Source organism: Diabrotica virgifera, chromosome 2 (assembly GCF_917563875.1).
Source record: "Diabrotica virgifera virgifera chromosome 2, PGI_DIABVI_V3a".
NCBI lineage: Eukaryota > Metazoa > Arthropoda > Insecta > Coleoptera > Chrysomelidae > Diabrotica > Diabrotica virgifera.
The window spans coordinates 38,944,364-38,965,140 of NC_065444.1; the positions used below are offsets into that span (position 1 = coordinate 38,944,364).

The following is a 20,777-nucleotide window of genomic DNA, read 5'->3' on the forward strand; positions in this document are numbered from 1 at the left end:
TTTTATCAACCTACCCGGTTTTGTCCAACTCTCCCCTACTGTTTTAAAGTCACCGAAATAGTACATTCTTCGACTTGCCTCAGCAAGATAAGAACACATGTATACTTTTGCTTTTTGTATAATTTCCGGTTAAAAAGTTCCGGACGTGCCATATTACAGTCGCAGAAATAGTACATGTGATATATTAATCGAAGAGTATTGAAAAGTAGAGCTTGACTCTTTAGTCCCGGTTTTGAAATTATTTTCGTTTAAACAATTATGACTGAAAGTTTAGAAAAAATGACTAAAAAATTAGTGAAATAGTATATCAATCGACGCAAAGTTACACGAAGAGTTCAAGTATCGACTTCCGGTTCTACGTTCGATCACTTTAAAGTGAAAACCTAGGACTTAGGTACGAAGTTCAATTACTTGTTATGTTATGATCTGAGGGCTCCAGGCCGTATTTTAGTTATCTTGATTGCATTTCGGTATTTTTCAGTACTTATTATACAGGTTGTCTCAAAAAGATTGGTCATAAATTATACCACAGGTTCTGGGAGCAAAAATAGGTTAATTGAACCTAACTTACCTTAGTACAAATGTGCACATAAAAAAAAGAATGTGTGTGTACTTTGTAAGCACGTAAGAAGTTATACTTCTATTATATGATTTCAATACTTACTACTACTTGATTTTAATACTTACTACTTCTTAAAATTTTTTATTAAAACAGCGCCAAAAATTAGAATAACAAAAGAATAAAACACACACAAACAAACACATTGAAAAATGCCACAAATGATTTCTGAACAATGTAGGAAAAATTTTTAACTAAATACGTAGTTTCTGAAAAAAAAATTATATAATAAATACACTTACAACCATAAAATGTATAACAAAAAATTTAAAAAATAAAAGTTTCCATTGGGGTTCGAACCCGCTTATCAGCGCAGTTAGTATTGAAATTCATTCACCTTAAACTTTTATCTACGGAGACCATGTGTCATCATGTGCGAAGATCAACTAACTAAACGGATTAAACTTTTGACGGTTCTGAATTTAACCAAATTATTTTGATTTTGAATTGAAATTATTTAGAATTGAAAGAAATATTAGAATACAACAAAACATAGCACAAGAAAACAATATATTAGGTGAATATTGATAGAAATTTTGATGGTAATCAAATTATGTAAATCAAAGCATTACATACTATTTTGGTAGGTTCTTTTTAAATTTTCGAAATACATAGGTAGGTACCTATGAAATGTTTTATTAGGATACTGAAACATTTACAATTATTACGTACCGGTCGCTTTTAAAAACTATTTAAAAAGTCACTACAATATTACAAACTTTTATAAGCTTTTTTCTCTGCCGTCACAACAATAAAAACTAATATACACAACATTAATTTGCTTATAAACAATAAAAACTAATATAGACAACATTAATTTGCTTATCCAAAATCTCCATATTGAACAATTATTGACAGATGATTTTAACACTCAATCAGATCCCGTATAAAAACACTGTATTTAACCAATGGCACCGCAATAATAGTTTAATTGGAACGTTTAAAGGACCCCCATAAAATGTTTATGTAAACATATTAACATAGAAACCGCATCTCGATAAAAACTGGCTTATCGAAAAAATAATAGGAGGCAAAAAAGTTTTAATAATATTGTGTTTAACTAATGGTACCACAATAATAATTTAATTGGAACGTACGCAAAGTTTGGGGGGGTTTTAGGGAACAAAACCCCATAAAATTTTTATGGGGTGTACAAATGTCACTGTTGTTTTTTTAAGATGTTTCTGCCACAAGATTGCCTCATGCCCAATTTTAATAAAATCTCTAAGAGTTTTCGATATATGAAAAAAATCGATTTTTATTTTTGTAACTTCAAAGGGCTGTAGCTTTTTTTGTGTGCACTATTGTTCGTGCGCTATAACTTTTCCCATGTGTCACGATTCATTTTCAAACAAATTGAGTCAAAACATAAAGTGAAACGAACGTCGATGTGTATATTCATTTTGTATACTGTATACTATATACTGCACACATCGGCGTACGTTTCACTTTATGTTTTGACTTAATTTGTTTGAAAATGAAACGTGATGCATGGGAAAAGTTATAGCGGACGAACATAGGTAGTGAGGTTCAATCAACCTATTTTTGACCCCAGAATCTGTGGTATAAATTATGACCAATCTTTTCGGGACACCCTGTATAATCTATTTTATGTCTTATGGTCTTCTTTTTAGTATCTGCTGGTGACTTCCAAATGCATAAACAACGCTTGGGTAGTTTGAAGAATGTAATTGTTCTCTACGCAGAATTCTACAAAACAATCTTCTCTGTCATTACATTGTTTAAGTCCGAAATTGCCTGCATTGTTGTCTTATATAACGGAATATGGTGCATATTTATCACAAACAATTAAGATAATAATCATCTGTACCTCTACTGAATCGTCATCTAACGGTGATTTATTTTATAAATAATTAGGTGTATTTTTTATGTGGAAAATAATATGCTTAACAAACATGAATCTTTCATGTATTGCATGCGGTACGACCAAAATGATCGTTGATGTAGTTAATTTTATTGATGTTCGTGTATATTCTTCTTGGAAAAACTCATTTACAGATTTATTAAACTTGTTCCTTTTTTAATTTCAGACTTAATCACCAAATTTATGATCTGAGTACCGTTACGAACAAGAAAAAATTTCATTAACCAGGCCAATACAGCAGGATTAAATATGTACCAATATATCGTTTTATTAATAATTTTAACTTCAGTACGGACTTTTGCCGATGATATGAGTCCGGAGGGTTATAATAGTACAGAAGAATATAGTATTTGGACCAATTTTATTAATGAAACTAAGTCATTTTTGATTGAAGCTACGAATGGTTTAGGAGATGTGATAGATCACAGCGACGATGTGAAGCCTTTGACGTTTGTGAAATTTATTATTATAGAAAACAGTACAGACATTCCTGAAATGACTACTACACAGGCTACAACTGTAGTAGAATATATTAACAACCATAATATAGATACTCAAGATAGTAACAACGATTTGTATGAAAATGACTTAGGTGATATTATTAATAATGAAGTAGATAGTGTGCAGAAAAACAACAAACCCTCAACTACTAAGCCAACAGAAGTTTTAAACCAAAACCTTCCTGCTACTAACACCACTCAAGTGACCTTATCAGATGCTTGGGATAAGTTTGTCGAGAAAGTTAAACTTTTTATGCTGACCAGAGACCTAGAAATTTTTTTGCCCGATGTTAGCTTCCTAACTGGTAAAATTTTGAGGATTTCTTTGAAGAATTTTGTTAAGAATGGGGATATGATTGAGATGAACTTAACTTTGAAGAATGAGACGGTTAATGTGACGGATAAAATTGATCAAGAGTTAAAGGAAGGGCTACAGAGTAGTACTCCGGCGCAAAGTAAGTACTGAGACATTTACCTATTAATTAAAAATCTACGTTCTAAAACTTTACTTATTTTTCTCAAAATGTTGAAGCCAAATCATATGACACTTCTTCTTAACATGCCCTATCAAGTCCCCTTGACGTTGGCGATTAACATGGCGAAACTGTCTCTGTCTCGAGCTATTCTAAATAGTTGTTCTGATTTCTTTATCCCTGTCCACTCCCGGATATTTTTTAACCAAGAGGCCTGCTTTCTACCAATTCCTCTGCGCCCTTCTATTTTACCCATCATAATAAGTGAAGAATATTATACCGGTCTCCCCTTACTATGTGTCCAAAATAGGACATCTTTCTATATTTCATGTTATCAAGCAGCTCGCGGTCAGCATTTGCTCTTTTAAGGACTGCCACATTTGTCAGCATAGCCGTCCATGGTATTTTCAGTGTACGTCTGTGCAACCACATTTCAAAGGCCTCCAAACGATTAATGGTGGATATTTCTAATGTCCATGCTTCGACACCATACAGGAGGACTTACCAAATGTAACATTTAATCATGCGCTTTCGAAGTTGAAGTTGCAAGTTATCATTACAGAAGAATGACCTCATTTTTAAAAATGTCGTGCGGGCTATCTCGATTCTACATTTTATCTCTTTATCTGGATCTAGTTGTTCAGTAATATGGTAACCAAGATATTTAAAACTTGGTACTCTTTGAATTGTATGACCATCTACATATAACCGTGAATCTTGATGGGCCAAACGGCTAAATACCATGTATTTTGTTTTTGAACAGTTTATGTTTAGGCCAAACTCTCTGTCCACTGTGTCAATGGCATTTAAAAGGTGTTGTAATCCATTCATATCATCACTTAAAATAACTGTATCGTCTTCATTTCTGATTGTATTTATCAGAATTCCATTAACTTTCACACCCCATTCCAAATTATGCAGCGCTTCCTTAAATATTCTATCTGAATATAAATTGAATAACAGTGGGGACAGTATACAACCCTGTCTGACACCTCTTTGTATTTTGCATATTTCTGTTGATTTTCCATTTATGCAAGCTGTCGCTGGTTGACGCCAGTATAGTTTTTCTATGATTCGTACATCTTGACTATCAACTTCTTTATCCTTTAATATTTTAAATAATTTGCGATGTTGTACCCGATCAAAGGCCTTCTCATAGTCAATAAATACCGCAAAGACGTCTTTCCTTTGATCTCGGCATTTCTGCAATAATACATTTAGTGCAAAGATTGCGTCCCGGGTTCCCAGTCCATTTCTGAAGCCACATTGTGTTTCATCCTGGTCTTCTTCACATTTACCTCTGATTCTACTGTGGATGATACGTAGAAAGATTTTCATAGTGTGGCTCATAAGGCTTATTATTCTATAATCGCTACAGTTTTTCGGACGTTGTTTTTTTTTTGGTAGGGTTATGAATTCGGACTTCAACCAATCCTCAGTGGATATCACCAGTCGAATAAACATCATTGAAAAGTTTGACTAGTATTCCAATGTTTTTCTCATTTATGAGCTTTAACATTTCTGTAGGTATGTTGTCAGGACTAGCGGCTTTCTTGTTTTTTACCAATTTTATAGCATGTAGTATTTCTGGTCCTTCACCTTCTTCTAAAGTCTCCAGTTCTTCGGGTCTATCATTATTATACGGTTCATTTATATAATTATACCAGGTAGTTCTAATTTCGTGTTCGTCTATTATCATTTTTCCCGATGAATCGGTTATAGTATGTGGAGTTTTCTTATGATAAAGACCAGCTACTTGTCTAACTTTTTTAAACATATTAAACGTATCATGTTTTTCATTTCAACTTTTCTAATTCCTTGCATTTATCATCCATCCATTTTTCTTTAGCTACGTTTATTTTTTGTTTAAATAGTTTCTGTTTTTCTTTGTATTCTGTCTTGTTATTTTTCAATTTTCTTCTCTGCTCCATTAATTCCAGAATTTCATCAGTCATCCATTGTTGTTTTTTGTGCCTCTGCATCGTTGTTTTATATTTTTGTATTTCTTTCCAGGTAAGATTTTTAAACGTGTTCCATATTTCTGTATTGTTTTCATTTGTTGAATTCTTATGCTGATTATTCAGGTCATTTTCTATTAGCGTTTTGTTGGATGCTTAGATATGCATTTTTGGTGTTTTGGGGCTTTCTCCGAATTTTTTGAGCTTCACTTGGATGTCAGCTATTAGAGGGTTATGGTCTGAACCGATATCTGCACCAGGATATGTCGTTGATCTCTTGACACCATTCTTAAATCTCTTGTTTACTAGATATAATCTATCTGATTTGTTCATATGACACTATTAAATTTAAAGTACGTAAGCAATAGATTATATTTTCGATTTCTTGTGCCATTTCTGGCTTCTTATTTTTCTTGTTTCGGAATCTATCGAACGTTGGTGATGAAATTGGCAATAATAACTTTATTTACAGTAGGCTAGCGGATGTACTTTGATACAACCTTCGAAGATTTCGAAACCAGGACGTTTTTCTTCGACCTAGTCCACTTCTTCCGGCGATTTTGCCCAGTATTATGATGTGTAGAAGGTTATTTCTCTCTGGATGCCTCATTACGTGGCTGAAATATTGTAACTTTTGAATTTTTATTCTTCTTCTTCTTTTAAGAGGACTATGTCCGGTTTATTCTGTTACAGTCTCTGCTACGATCCGGAGCTCCAGCTCCCGTACCATCGTTTTTGGGTCTTTCTATGGGTCGCTTGGTGTTAAGCTTTTGTGTCTTCGCCCATTTCGCCATACGTTCAGGGTCCATCCGATCTACGTGGTCTCACCACATGCGTCGTCGTGCTCTTGTCCATCTCACTACGTCTTGTACGAATTTTTATTGTTTTTGTTATTTCTGTTCTTTTTTCATTCGGTGTCAAACTATTCTATTTCTTAGTAGCTCATCCAAACTTATTCGCAATATTTGTCGGTAGATCGACATCTAAGGCCTTAATTTTTTTCGTTAGTGTCTCTTGAAGGATCCAGCTCTCCATGCCATATAGCAAAGTAGAGAATATGTAGCAGCGCCTTTTAGCGATTTTTTTTAAGGTTTAATGTAATATCTCTATTAATGAGAATTTTGTTTAAAATAAGAAAATCTACAGTTTCGTTTTGATTTAAATCTGTCTCCCTCCATCCCTCGATAATACTATTTCTAGGTCTACCTGTTGTCAAGGAGGTTCTGAGGAAGACAAATTTACACCAACACGACCGTAGTTTCTCGATATAAAGTAAAACTATTTATATGGCAGTATGGTTAGAATGCCCTCTAACGGGGAATAAGTGAAATGAATTTCGACTCGATTCAAGTTCTCTGTTTAACCCAGGCCCAGGTATGACAATACCAAAAAGCACCGCTAGGAAAATATTCCAATTTGCGTTTCAGAGAACCTGTATAAACGAGTCTGTGTACTGTAATACAGAGTATGGCATTAGTAAAATAAGAAAATCTACGATTTCGTTTTGATTAATCAAAATGATCGGGGGATGGAGGGAGACAGATGTAAATTAAACGGAAACCGTAGGTTTTCTTATTTTACTAATGCCATACTCTGTATTAGGGTACACAGACTCGTTTCATACAGGTTCTCTGAACCGCAAATTGGAATATTTTCCTAGTAGTCCAGAAAGCCACTGCGCATCCGCTAGGAAAAATATTCTAATTCGGATTTTTTGCACAATCTTACTCAAAAAGGACTCCTTTTAACAAATTTGCATGTTGCCAGGACCAAAAGGTGGTCAAAAATTTTTTCAGTCAGTCTCGTTCCATTGCACAGTTGAGGTTGATTAATGTTACGCGGAAAGATGACAACTTATCCTTGTTTTAAAGACAATGACGGCGACTTTGCAGAATAACAAGACCCTTACTCAACACACACACTACACATTACACTAGGTACCTAATTGGAAAAATCCACTATACCTCGTACCTCGTAAACAAAAAGAATTGTAAATTATAAGATGGGAGTCCAGCGATTCTAATGAATTCAAAAATTCTGTAGCATAGTTGACCAATTCATTTGAACAAAAATTTTCTTGGAAGTAACTGGATGGTTACTATATGTCATTGACATCTGTATTTTTGTTTGTTCTATGTGTTTACTGAACCAATGAAAATGACTGCAAAACACGCTAAATAAACTCCTCTTTCTTGTCTGTGTCTAGGCTTTGTCTAAATTTTGTTTTAGTCCAGAAAGCCACTTCGCATCCGCCAGGAAAAATATTCCGATTCGGATTTTTTGCACAATCTTACTCAAAAAGGACCCCTTTTAACAAAATTGCACGTTTTTTTCCTAAAATTATTTTTTGCATGGAATAACGTTTTTTAGATCATTCCAAACAGAAAAGGTCTTTAGTGACTTTTCTCTAAAAATTATAGTTTTTGACATATAAGCGATTAAAAGTTGAAAAATTGCGAAATCGGCCATTTTTAACCCTCAAAAACTATGTGAAAAACTGAAAATTTGAATGTTACCAAGGTAGGTAGATATTCTTTGAACATCGATTGATGAAATCCCGAAGAGTTTTTTGCAATACAATATTCAAAAGTCCTTTGTTTTTTAATTGTTAATCAAGCATGCGCGACACTATTTTCCACCGACAGTATGGTGCAAATGAAAGGAATAAATTCGTTATTTCGTAAACCGGCGACTTTAAGGAAAAATCCCGAAACAGGTCGATTTTTATTTTTAAGGTATGATATTGTGGCATATATGGTATACTAGTGACGTCATCCATCTGGACGTGATGACGTAATCGATGATTTTTTTTAAATAAGAATAGGGTCGTGTGCTAGCTCATTTGAAAGGTTCTTCAATTCTCTATTCAGTAATGTAAAGATTTACATAATTATTTATACAGGGTGTCCTTCTACTTCTTTTTTTTGTCAAATAATTTAATTTAATAAAAATTTTTTGGACACCCTGTATAAATAATTATGTAAATGTTTATATTACTGAATAGAGAATTGAAGAATCTTTCAAATGAGCTAGCACACGTCACCTATTCTCATTTAAAAAAATCATCGATTACGTCATCAGTTTCCAGATGGATGACGTCACTAGTATACCATATATGCCACAATATCATAACTTAAAAATAAAAATCGACCTGTTTCGGAATTTTTCCTTAAAGTCGCCGGTTTACGAAATAACGAATTTATTCCTTTCATTTGCACCATATTGTCGGTGGAAAATAGTGTCGCGCACGCTTGATTAGCAATTAAAAAACAAAGGAGTTTTGAATACTATATTGCAAAAAACTCTTCGGGATTTCATCAATCGATGTTTAAAGAATATCTACCTATCTTGGCAACATTAAAATTTTCAGTTTTTCACATAGTTTTTGAGGGTTAAAAATGGCCGATTTCGCAATTTTTCAATTTTTAATCGCTTATGTGTCAAAAACTATCATTTTTAGAGAAAAGTCACTAAAGACCTTTTCTGTTTGAAATGATCCAAAAAACCTAAAAATACTTTTTTCCATGCAAAAAAAATAATTTTAGGAGAAAAACAAAAAAAAAAACGTTTAAACAATTTTTGACCACCTTTTGGTCCTGGCAACATGCAAATTTGTTAAAAGGAGTCCTTTTTGAGTAAGATTGTGCAAAAAATCCGAATTAGAATATTTTTCCTAGCGGATGCGCAGTGGCTTTCTGGACTATAGCGGTGCCTTTTGGTATTGTCATACCTGGGTTAAACAGAGAACTTGAATCGAGTCAAAATTCATTTTACTTATTCCCCGTTAGAGGGCCTTCTAACTATACTGCGATATAAATAGTTTTAATTTATATCGAGAAACTACGGTCGTGTTGGTATAAATCTGTCTTCCTCAGAGCCTCCTTGACAACAGGTAGACCTAGAAATAGTACTATCGGGGGATGGAGGGAGACAGATTTAAATTAAAAGGAAACCGTAGATTTTCTTATTTTACTAATGCCATACTCTGTACTAGAGTCCACAGACTCGTTTCATACAGTTTCTCTGAACCGCAAATTGGAATATTTTCCAAGCGGTGCCCTTTGGTATTGTCATTCCTGGGTTAAACAGAGAATTTTGTTTACTTTTTCTTTGTTTACATCCCAGTTATTGTTAGCACTGCCGCCAAAATTGGTGGTATTTCGGACTCTTTCAAAACTTTATTCACGCTGTTTATAAGTTGTTGCGCAATTATTTTTTGATATTTAATTTCGTATGTTAACAATTATATAAAAACAGGGGGTGCCCGATTAAATTTTGTTTTGACTATAATTAATTATTAATAATTAAAAAATGACATTTTTACATAGATTAAAAAAAAATCGGCCTGGGCAGATATTATGTTGATGACGAAAAGAATGCAAATACGTGATCGTGTCCTTTATTTGCTTTCTTCTATATTCGTCGTCTCTGTGCTTATACAGAGTGGGCCACACAAAAGTGTCCAGCTCGATATTTGGCAGTATTTATTAGATTTTAAGAAAATGACGAAACAGGTCGATTTTTGATCAATGGGGGACACATTTTTACGGTACATACATCTGTCATTTGTCAACCCCCTCCTTTCCACATCCCCCACCCCTTATTTTTAAATAGGGAATAGGGGTCGTGTGCTAGCTCATTTGAAAGGTTATTCAATTATCTATTCAGTAATATTAACATTGGCATAATTATTTGTACAGAGTGTCCAAGAAAAATGATTTTAAATTAAATTAATTTACACAAAAAGAAGAATGTATGTAATTTTTTTAACTCAAAATACATTCTACTGCTGACAGAAAACGAAAAAAATGTTTATTTGATAAATTGTTTGTTGCTTAAATTCAATATTCAACCTACCAAGAAGCAGATGGGTGGCAGCTTGAACATTGAAATTAAGCAAAAAGCAATGTTTATTTATAAAAAAACATTTTTTTCTATTTTGTGACAGCAGTTGAATGTACATATTTTGAATTAAATAAATTACATACATTCTTCTTTTTGTGTCAATTAATTTAATTTAAATTTTTTTTTCTTGGACACCCTGTATAAGTAATTATGTTAATGTTTGTATTACTGAATAAAGAATTGAATAACCTTTCAAATGAGCTGACAAACAACCCCTATTCCCTATTCAAAAATAAGGGGTGGGGATGTGGAAGAGAGGGGGTTGACAAATGACAGATGTATGTACTGTAAAAATGTGTCCCCCTTATATCAAAAATCGACCTGTCTCGTCATTTCCTTAAAATCTAATAAATACTGCCAAATATCGAGGTGGACACTTTTATTTGGCCCACTCTGTATATTGTAAAAGCCAGAGATACGGGATGCAGCCAGAAAGCAGTTTCTTAACGAAAAGTCTTACATTTAAAATATTGTTTATTATTTTCATTTCAATCATTTCAATTGTTTTAATTGCAGTAAACTTTGTATCTAGGGCTTTTCGTCTTCCTGGTTTTACGAGAGATGTCGTTGTTTTGCGCCTCAAAGGTGGAATCATTGCTTCGCGGTGATTTCCCTTAAATAGGCAGGCTGTTGATATTTGGTTTAGAGTTCTGACTGCATAGTTCCACCGAGGACGCATGAGATGCAGAAATAGCTATCTGGAGATGGTGGTCCAACTCTGAATCAAATAAAAACAAAAACTGTCTTTTCCTTCCTCCTTCATTATGTTGATCGTTGATCTTTGTCCAACGGTTTCGAGTTGATCGTTTTCGAATTATAAACAATTTAAAACTAAAATCAACTAAAAATGACGATCTCCAAGTCTCAAAACACAAGTAAAAAATGTTATTCTTGTAATCATCAAGTACATAATTTCAGTTCAAACGTTCTTCTATAAGGTCCCGATATGAATTTTTTTCATTCCATGGTGCCTAATGTATGCTGATGATGTAGTGTTATTAGGAAATAGTGAAAGAGACTTAGAACAAAAACTGGAACAGTGGAGACAAGCTCTGGAGGAAAAAGGTTTAAAACTTAGTAGGACAAAAACAGAGTATTTGGAATGTTCATTTAAAGATGGAGTTACTACAAATAAAATGGTATCTTTGGATGGTGAAATGATTGTGAAAAGCAATAGTTTTTTAAGTACCTAGGATCGGTATTACAGAGTAATGGAGAAATAGATGGAGATGCATGCAGTAGAATTAGGGCTGGATGAAGTGAAAAGAAGCGAGTGATGTGTTGTGTGACAGAAAAATTCCAATGAAGCTGAAGGGAAAATTCTATAAAACAGCCATAATACCGGCTATGATGTACGGAACTGAATGTTGGGCAGTGAAAAAGAAAGAGGAACAACGAATGCATGTGGCGGAAATGAGAATGCTTAGATCGATGAGTGGAGTGACAAAAAAGGATAAAATTAGAAATGAGTATATTAGGGGAAGTCTAGGTGTCGCACCAATTGATGCCAAAATGAGAGAGCATATGTTAAGATGGTTTAGTCATGTTCAACGTCGAGACGTTAATTACTCAATACGGAGAAGGGCTGAAGTGCAGATTCCTGGAAAAAGTAGGAGAGGAAGACCAAAGAAGACTTGGGGGGAGACGATAAGGCAAGACATGTTGGTAAAGGGGATTAGCATTGATATGACCCAAGATAGAATTGTGTGGAGAAATGCAATTAGGGAAGCCGACCCCGCATAGGGATAAGGCAAAGAGAATGATGATGATGATGAATTTTTTCCACATTTTATTCTAAACTATAGGTACTTTTTCAACTGTTATTGAGGAAGGTTCCTTCCTTATGGGCAACAGGGCTGCATTAATTCTATCAGTTCTTGATAATTCCAAAATACTTATCAAGAACTATAGAGAATAATGTAAGATAGTGTTAATGGTAGATAATGTTTAATAACTAAGATAGAATAATTAACTATGTATTTTTAATGGGAAATAAGCCACAATTTTACTAAAAAAATTATTTTATTGACGTTTCGACGTCCAAATCGGATGCCGTTGTCAAAATACAAAAAATATTAATAAATTAAACACAAATGTTGTTGTTAGTAAAAAATTTTTTTAATAATTTATTTAATCTGACTCATTTATATCGGCAATTCAGACATAATATATTACACATTTTAAAGTAGAAGACTTTAAAATGATATTGCCAATATTTATGAGTTGTGTTATAAATGAGTCAATTGAAACAGACTTTAGATGTGATAAACTTTTAATTTTAAGGGTTTTATACACGATATGTGTGGCTTTTGCCCAGTATCCATGATTTATCATGTGAATTTTAACAATTACTCTTCTATGAAGGATTTATAAGAGGACGTAAGTTTTTTCAATCTTTTGTTTATACAAAATCTCTTATCTTAAATGTCCTTTTAGGAAGCTCTGATGATGGCACGTTATGTGTTAAAAGTACTTAGCTGATTATTAAAAATTTTTTTACACAGTTTCAATTTCTTTGAGAACATACACCTGTTTGCCGGTTTGACCATAAATGAGTCAGATTAAATAAAGTATAAGAAGAATTTTTTACTAGGCAACAACATTTTAAAATCAATATTTAATTTGTTAATAAAATCATTTTTTTAGTAAAATGGCTTATTTCCCATTAAAAAGAGTTAATTCCAAAAATGCCACGAGAAAATAGCTTCAGAACAATATTAAGATAGAATAATGTTTGAACTTTAATTGAGGTACTTCGTAATTTCAAAAATAATACTTTTTACTTATGTTTTTGAGCCTTGAACGATATAAGGTCGCTTCCCGGGCCGATTTTTTTTAATTCATAAAAAAGTAATTTTTTAATCATTAATTAATTATAGACAGAACAAAATTAGATCCAGCACCCCTTGTTTTTTTATAATTGTTAACATACTAAATTATATATATCAAATAATTCCTGTCCATTAAACAGCGCAGCTCGTCCTTATATCGTACCTTAGACTATAAATAAGAAAATAACTACATAATGATTCAAAATAAGGTTACTTTTGAATAGTATAGAAGAAAACACTATGTTGGAAATTCTAAATTAACTCTTATAACAATCTCACGACTTAATGTCTGTGAAATCACCATAAAAACATATTTAGTGACGTCAATGTGATTCAGGTAGGTCATAAAATGAAACATCTCGACCATTATGATGCGATATTGTTGTATGCCTGAAACAACTGGTTATCTTTTTTTATTAATTGAAAAAAGAACCGTACGGTTCTTTTCCGGTGCCGTTATATTTCTTTTATTTATTGTGACCCGAGATGACCGAGTTGTCTGCTAAATTTGATGAATAATTTATTATACTAGAATAAATTAAGATTTTGATTTATTATATTATATTTTCGTCTGCCCGATGGCATCTCAAATAAGTTAAATCTATAAATAGAAATCTAGCAGTCGAAAAAAGTAAGTAAATTATGTAATTAGGCCAGGCAATGAAGCAGTAAACCTGCCAAGTTGTTGCAGTTGGATGGATCTCAATGAAACTTGTTGCATTCGATTCGTAAGAGCCTTAAAAAGCGTTGTGAAATAAAGTGATGATGACGAAATGAAAATTGCATTATTGAACATGGAAAATGTATTTTTCAAAGTGCATTTCATAATAATGAAAAATGATAAATTTATAATACGAATATAATTGACGGAAATGAGTTCAATATTAATACTTAGGCTATTGATTATATTCAAAATAAGAGAGCTAAAAGGAACTACAACGTTAACGGCATTTTATTATATCATATGGTCAATAGACCTCTAAATTTAAAAAAAACCGTGGAGTGCTACCATTTAAATTGGTGCGTTTTTGAGAATGGGGTGAATTAGTCCCTAGGCACAGGGTGAATTAGGGTCAGTTCTATTCACTTTTGGTAAAAACACTTCTACAGGAAAATTGTTCCAGGTTAAATTTACTATCGAAATATCACATTTTAAAGTAAAAAATATGTTTTTTACAAAAATATAATATTCAAAAGAATAGCAAGAAAAAAACACGAAATAAAGCAATTTTGTTCTTTGTCCCATAACTTTTTTCCACAGGGTTATCTGGGTACAGGCATTGCTTCAGGAAAATATAACTTCCATCCTTTCTCTTTAAAATGACGTTTGGTAGAAGTCTCTGAGATTTACAGTTTCCGAAATAGAATTTTTCAAAGTTCGCCGCTCACAGCATTTTTGACCCATTTTCCCCATTATTTCGGGAACATTGTTCTGTAACTTTTTTCTACGCATGTATAGGTATATGCGATGTTACTTTTAGTGAAAAGAGAAGTCAATTACTTTTAAAATGGTCCATTGTGTAAGGTTGTAGGACTATTTTTAAGCAAGTTATATTTTTTTCAAGGTTTCATAGCTTTAATGATGTTTGATATTTTTTATGATTATTTTTTTAATTTCTCAGTATGACTTTTTTCCTGTACATTTAGGTATATACATTGTAGAATAAGAAAAGCTTATTTTCTTAACTTTAAAATGGTGTATTGCAAAAAACTCTGGGACTATTCTTAAACAAGATATCTGCAGGATATTCAAGGGTATCGGTAATTTAAGAAAAATTTCAAAATTTTTAATTTTTTTAAATTATAAGAATATAATTGCATATTATAACATACTTTTTAATTCCAAATAACTTCTCTTAATAACACTTTTCGATATTGTGAAAAATAAAGATACTTTACTCTTGAGCGAAATTCACATTTTTTAACATACCTCGTACACCCTTGATGAAATTTTATATCCGATGATATTAGACTATGCAGAGCATTTTATAAAAAATACTTTTTTTTCACAAAGTTAATAATAAACCTGGGACCTATTGCATGTATATAATATATATATACATATTATGTCACATTATGAAAAAGCATATTTTGTTTAAAAATTATCCTAAAATTTTTTACAATACACCATTTTAAAGTAAATAAAATAAGCTTTCTATTTTATTGCACAATACATATTATACCTTTTAATAAATAAAAAAGTTAATGAGAAATTTAAAAATAATCGTAGTATATCAAAAATTATTAAAAGTATAAAACTTTGAAAAACCATATCTCGTTTAAAAATAGCCATGCAGCCTTCTACAGTAGACCATTCTAAAGGCAATTGTTCTTCCTACTAAATGTAACATTTCATATACCTAAAGCTGCGTAGAAAAAAGTTACAGAACAATGTGTGCGAAGTCACAAGGAAAATGGCTTAAAACCGCTGTGAGTGGCGAACTTTGAAAATCATATTTTGGAAACTATAAATTATATTGACTTCCCACAAATATCATTTTAAAGAGGAAAGACGGTAGTTTTGTTTCTCCGAAGCAATGCCTACACCTATATCCCCGTGGAAAAAAATTTTGGGGCAATAAATAAAATTGCTATCTTTCGTGTTTTTTTCTTGCTTTTGTTTTGAATATATTTTTGTAAAAAAAATATATTTGACTTATGTGATATTTCGATAGTAAATTTAACCTGGAACAATTTTCCTGTAGACGTGTTTGTACCAACGTGAATAGAACTCACCCTAATTCGCCCTGTGCATAGGGACAAATTCACCCCTTTCCCAAAAACTAATTCACCCCTTTAAATGGTAGCACTCCGCGGGTTTTTCATATTTAGAGGTCCATTGACTATATGAAACAATAAAACCCCGTTAACGTTGTAGTTCCTTTCTAAAATGCATAATAAATAGCCTAACTCGGGGGTTTTGTGATCTTCTTTTTCTTCATGTACCCTGTCCTTTCTGAACGTTTAGTCACCATTATAGCTATCTTAATTTTATTTACTGCCACTCTAACTAGCATGCTTTTATCAACACAATACCAATCTCGCAAGTTCTTCAGCCATGAGCTTCTTCATTCTGGACTGCGTTTGCCTGCTATTTTTCGTTGCATAATATTTTGTAGCAACCTATATCGGGACCTCTAATTATATGTCCTAAATACTCCAGATTTCTCTGCTCGATCCTTTTTATAATCTCAGTAGTCTTGCTGAGACGTTGTACTCTTGTGGAGTTTCGAATCTTCTCCACCCAAGAAACTTTTAAAATTCTTCTATAGCACCACATTTAGAAAGCCTCAAGGCGATTCTGATCGATTTTATTCACAGTCCAGGACTCGACATCATAAAGTAAGACCGAGAACACGTAGCAGCGAAGTAGGTAGATCCTCAATGAAAATTTTAGGTCTCTGTTACATAACACTTTGGACATCTTTCTAAAAGCGATTCTGGCCTGCTCTATCCTAGATCTAATAATTTCATCGTGACTTTCTGCGTTATGATTTAATTTCTGTCCAAGGTAAACGATTTTATTAACTTACTCAAGTTAGGTATTATTTACATTAATATATAGACAATTTTATAGTCTGTTGTTTACTTATGCTGTTGTTTTCCGTATGCTCAGATCCAAACCTAACTCCCTACAACTCTCAACGACACTATCAATTACTGTTTGCAGATCTTCTTGACCAGCCAAGAGTGACTCTTGGCTATGAGTACTGTATCGTCCGCACATCGCAAATTATTATTGATGACTCCACTGTTCACAGTTATTCCTTCTTGTTTTTCAGAAAGTGCATTTCTGAAAATTCTTTCGGAGTAAACGTTGAAAAGCAGGGGTGACAAGAGGCCGTATTCGTCTTTTAATATTATGAGCCTGTGATTCCACATCATCTACTAAAACTGATGTTTTTTGATTCCAATATAAATTTGCAACTATTCGTACAACGTCTCTTCCGTACAAGCCAATGTATTTTAGAACTTGGATCAATATAGAGTACTTAACACGATTAAATGCCTTTTGGAAGTCAATAAAACAACAGTGTATGTCTACAGATATATCTCGACATATTTGAGCAAGTAGCAATGCCTCTCTCGTTCCAAACCCTTTACGGAAACCAAACTATATGTCACTTAGGTATTACTCGCATTTATTGTAGATACGACCATGTATTACCTTCAGAAAAATTTTCAATAAATTTTTTAACAAACTGATGGTTCTATAATCAGCACAGGTTTTTGCCGTTTTCTTCTTAGGAAGAGCTATGAATAATGAATTGGACCAACTATTAGGTAGTTGGCAGCTGGTATAAATGGTATTGAAAAATGAAGCTGTAACCTCTAAAACATTGCTATGACTTATAAGCTTGTATATTTTATTTGGAATTTTTTCTACAATTGGCCAGAAACGAACTTTTTGATGAGTATTACGAAATCCTAGAACAAACCCCCTTAAGATATCGCAGATAACTTAAACTACATCCCTATACGCTGAATCCAAGAGCCGTTCCTCATTAGTGGCAGCTTTGAGTTCTCCCTGACTGGTACGGGCAAGTTCACGGCAAACTTTCGTCTCCTTCGTTTCTATAGCTTCTGTGCTTGAACTACACCACTTCTAAAGCCCTTATTTTACTACAAATTTTGCTACTTCCCTAATTCTCTTTAACATTCACAAACAAGTTTACTTACATCGCCCTTATACTCCTGAAAAGGAGTTTCCAGCACCCTGAAGAGGCTCAGGCCTAAACGGGGTTAAAATAGCGTGTTCAGATCCGATCTAATTTGGAATTTCATCAGGACCTGTCGCGCTGCCATCTTTTGATCGCTGATCTTTTGATCGGTTTTGTGATAGCTCAAGACGCATATCATGACGACGATAGTACCTGAAGCACATGGTGCCCAGGATAGGCCTCGTCTGAAGTTTTATGGAAATTCGATATAAAATCAGTGCAAACTGGTTCGTCGGGGGTTTTTGGGGTCACTGAACACAAATATCATGTCGCCGAGATACCTGGTGCCCAGGACGGGCCTCATCTCTTCGAGTTCTGTTAAAATTCTGTACAAAATCAGTGTAAACTGGGTACTGGAGGTTTTCGGGATTGCTAAACATGAATATTATATCGGTAATGGGTTTCGAGGCACCTGGTGTCCATGGCGAGCATCGTCTTCTGGATCATCTTCTCCTGGAGTTTTTTGAAAATTCAGTGAATAATTAGTGCAAAGTGGATATACGGAAATTTTTGGTACCGCTGTTTTGTGTCCAAAAAACCCTCAGATTTGGTATCAAATTTCCAAAAAACTCCAAAATACAAGTCCTCTGTTGGATACAGTTGCCTCGGAGACCATTGCCGATATGATATTCATCTTTACCGACCCCAAGAATTTCCGCGTAATCACTTTGCACCGATTTTGTAATCAGTTTTCACAAAACTCCAAGGAACGAAGCCTATTATATCCAAACCATACTTGAGAGGCTCACTTCTCTGTGCAGCAGTTACCAAACCATCAAAGACCAAAACTTCAGAAGAGCCAGAAACACACTCAAAACTACCTGCTCATCTTTTAGCAATGTTTTCATCAGGCACAGACACCCCAAAAGCAAACTATTGACATACGACATGTCGATAATATCAACTTCCTGATGAATATATCGACACCCTGTTACGGGGTTAAATTTTCCGTGATTTACCTATACCGCTTAAACAATTTATTATACCTGTCCATAGGGAGGATACAGCCACAGCTACCCTCAACGCGCATTATCCTTATGCCCTTTTGTGTATCGAAAATGTTATATGAGATACCCAAAAAAATAGGAACTTTACAGTTAAACCAGATAGTGTAGGAAACAGAGGTTGAACCTCACACAAGTCCGGTTTTATTTTTTTTTCTGGCATATCAAGGGGTGCTTATTATTATGAGACTAACTTTTTCTTAAAAAATTTCGCCCTGGAACCCCCCTTTTCATCCTTTTAAAAGGGGTAATTTGTGGTTTTTCCGAAACGTAGCCCTTCCTGTACGTTTTGCAAAAATGTACTTAATAGTAAAATAAAGAGGAGTATATTTCCTACTATTTATTTCCCGACAGCATATGACTATCACCCACCGTTTAGAGGGGTAGCGCCCCAAATTTGACAGTTTTAAAAAATATGTTTTAAAAAAATATTTTCCCTAACTGTAATGAAAATTAAGAAGAAACCCTGCGGCAATTAATTACCAATAAGTGGCTGACTTTTTGGTATATGTTTCATTTAAGGGTAATTGCAAATTTTTTAATTGCAGGGTTCTTCTTCTTCTTGCAGTACCGTCACCTATCGGATGTTGGCACCATCCCAGCAATCTTAACTTTGTTGGCTGCAGCTCTGAACAACTGTATTGAACTGCACCCATACCACTCCCTTAAATTTCGCAACTAGGAAATCCTCCTACTTTCCACATTTCTCTTTCCCGAGATTTTTCCTTGGATTATGAATCTTAGCAGAGAGTACTTTTCTCCTCTCATTATGTGGCCTAGATATTCCAGTTTTTTCGTTTGTATGGTTTTTATGACTTCGCATTTCTTCCCCATCTTCAGCAAAAAATCTTGATTTGTTACTCTTTCTGTCCATGGTATTTTCCACATTCTCCTGTAACACCACATCTCGAATGCCTGAATGTTTTTGATGTTTATCTTTTTCAGTGTCCAAGCTTCCATGCCGTACAGCAGAACGGAGAAAACATAGCACCTTAACATACTTGTTCGTAAGTTTATATTTATGTCCCGACTGCATAGGAACTTTTTCATTTTGACAAACGATTGTCTTGCTATCTCTATTCACCTCTTGGCTAATCACAGGGTGTTACATTTTAAAAAACCCCATCTTATACCATCTGAACCGCCTATGCTAGATTAAAAAAACTTTCAGCGGTTATCCACGTACTGGTGTTATTTACAAATTTCTGTAATGCACCCCCATGTTTTTTCCGGAACCACCAAAAAAAAAAAAGAATTAATAAAGAAAGTGATTCTCGTTGAATCTTTCACACACCATGCCCTCTATTAAAATGATTCATATATCATTTTAGGCACGTTCTTATTACCCACGCATGGACACCAAAAGCGATTTCTTGATACAACCCCTGTAGCAAAAAATAAATAAATAAAGGGTGGTTGAAAAAAATTTTTTTTTTTTGGTTTTTGACCCATATGGACATATGCTCCATCAATAGGGTTTTTCATAAATATATATGATTATTGCAACATCCCTGCTGAAACTACCCTTATCCTTGAAAACAAACTGCAAAAATTACCTCTATCCCTAGGAGGGTACACGACAATTAGAGCGAAATGCCACAGTGGTGGCCTAAAATTAATATTGAATATTTTCTTTAATAATTCTCCTTTTTTTTGGGGTGATTCCGGGGAAAATATGGGGGTGCATTATACAAATTTGTAAATAACACCAATACATGGATAATCGCTGGAAGTTTTTTTACTCTAGCATAGGCGGTTCAGATGGTATAAAAAGGAGTTTTTTAAAATGTAACACCCTGTAATTAAAAAATTCGCAATTTCCCTTAAATGAAACCTATACCAAAAAATCAGGCACTTATTTGTGATTAATTGCCGTGGGGT

General features: G+C 33.7%; 2 protein-coding genes across 4 annotated transcripts in view; one reads left to right on the plus strand and one right to left on the minus strand.

Annotated features, from left to right (window-relative positions):
* The window catches only part of LOC126880034 (uncharacterized), a 156,726-nt gene that overhangs the window by 102,175 nt on the left and 33,774 nt on the right, over window positions 1–20,777 (minus strand). The window lies entirely within an intron of this gene.
* Window positions 1–20,777, plus strand: part of LOC114327674 (uncharacterized) — a 49,639-nt gene that overhangs the window by 8,151 nt on the left and 20,711 nt on the right. For all 3 annotated transcript variants that reach the window (XM_028276360.2, XM_050643621.1, XM_028276359.2), the window contains exon 2: window positions 2,671–3,459. In XM_028276360.2, coding sequence (XP_028132161.1) covers window positions 2,754–3,459 — 706 coding nt within the window. In that variant the 5' untranslated portion in view covers window positions 2,671–2,753. The remainder of the gene's footprint in view (window positions 1–2,670; window positions 3,460–20,777) is intronic.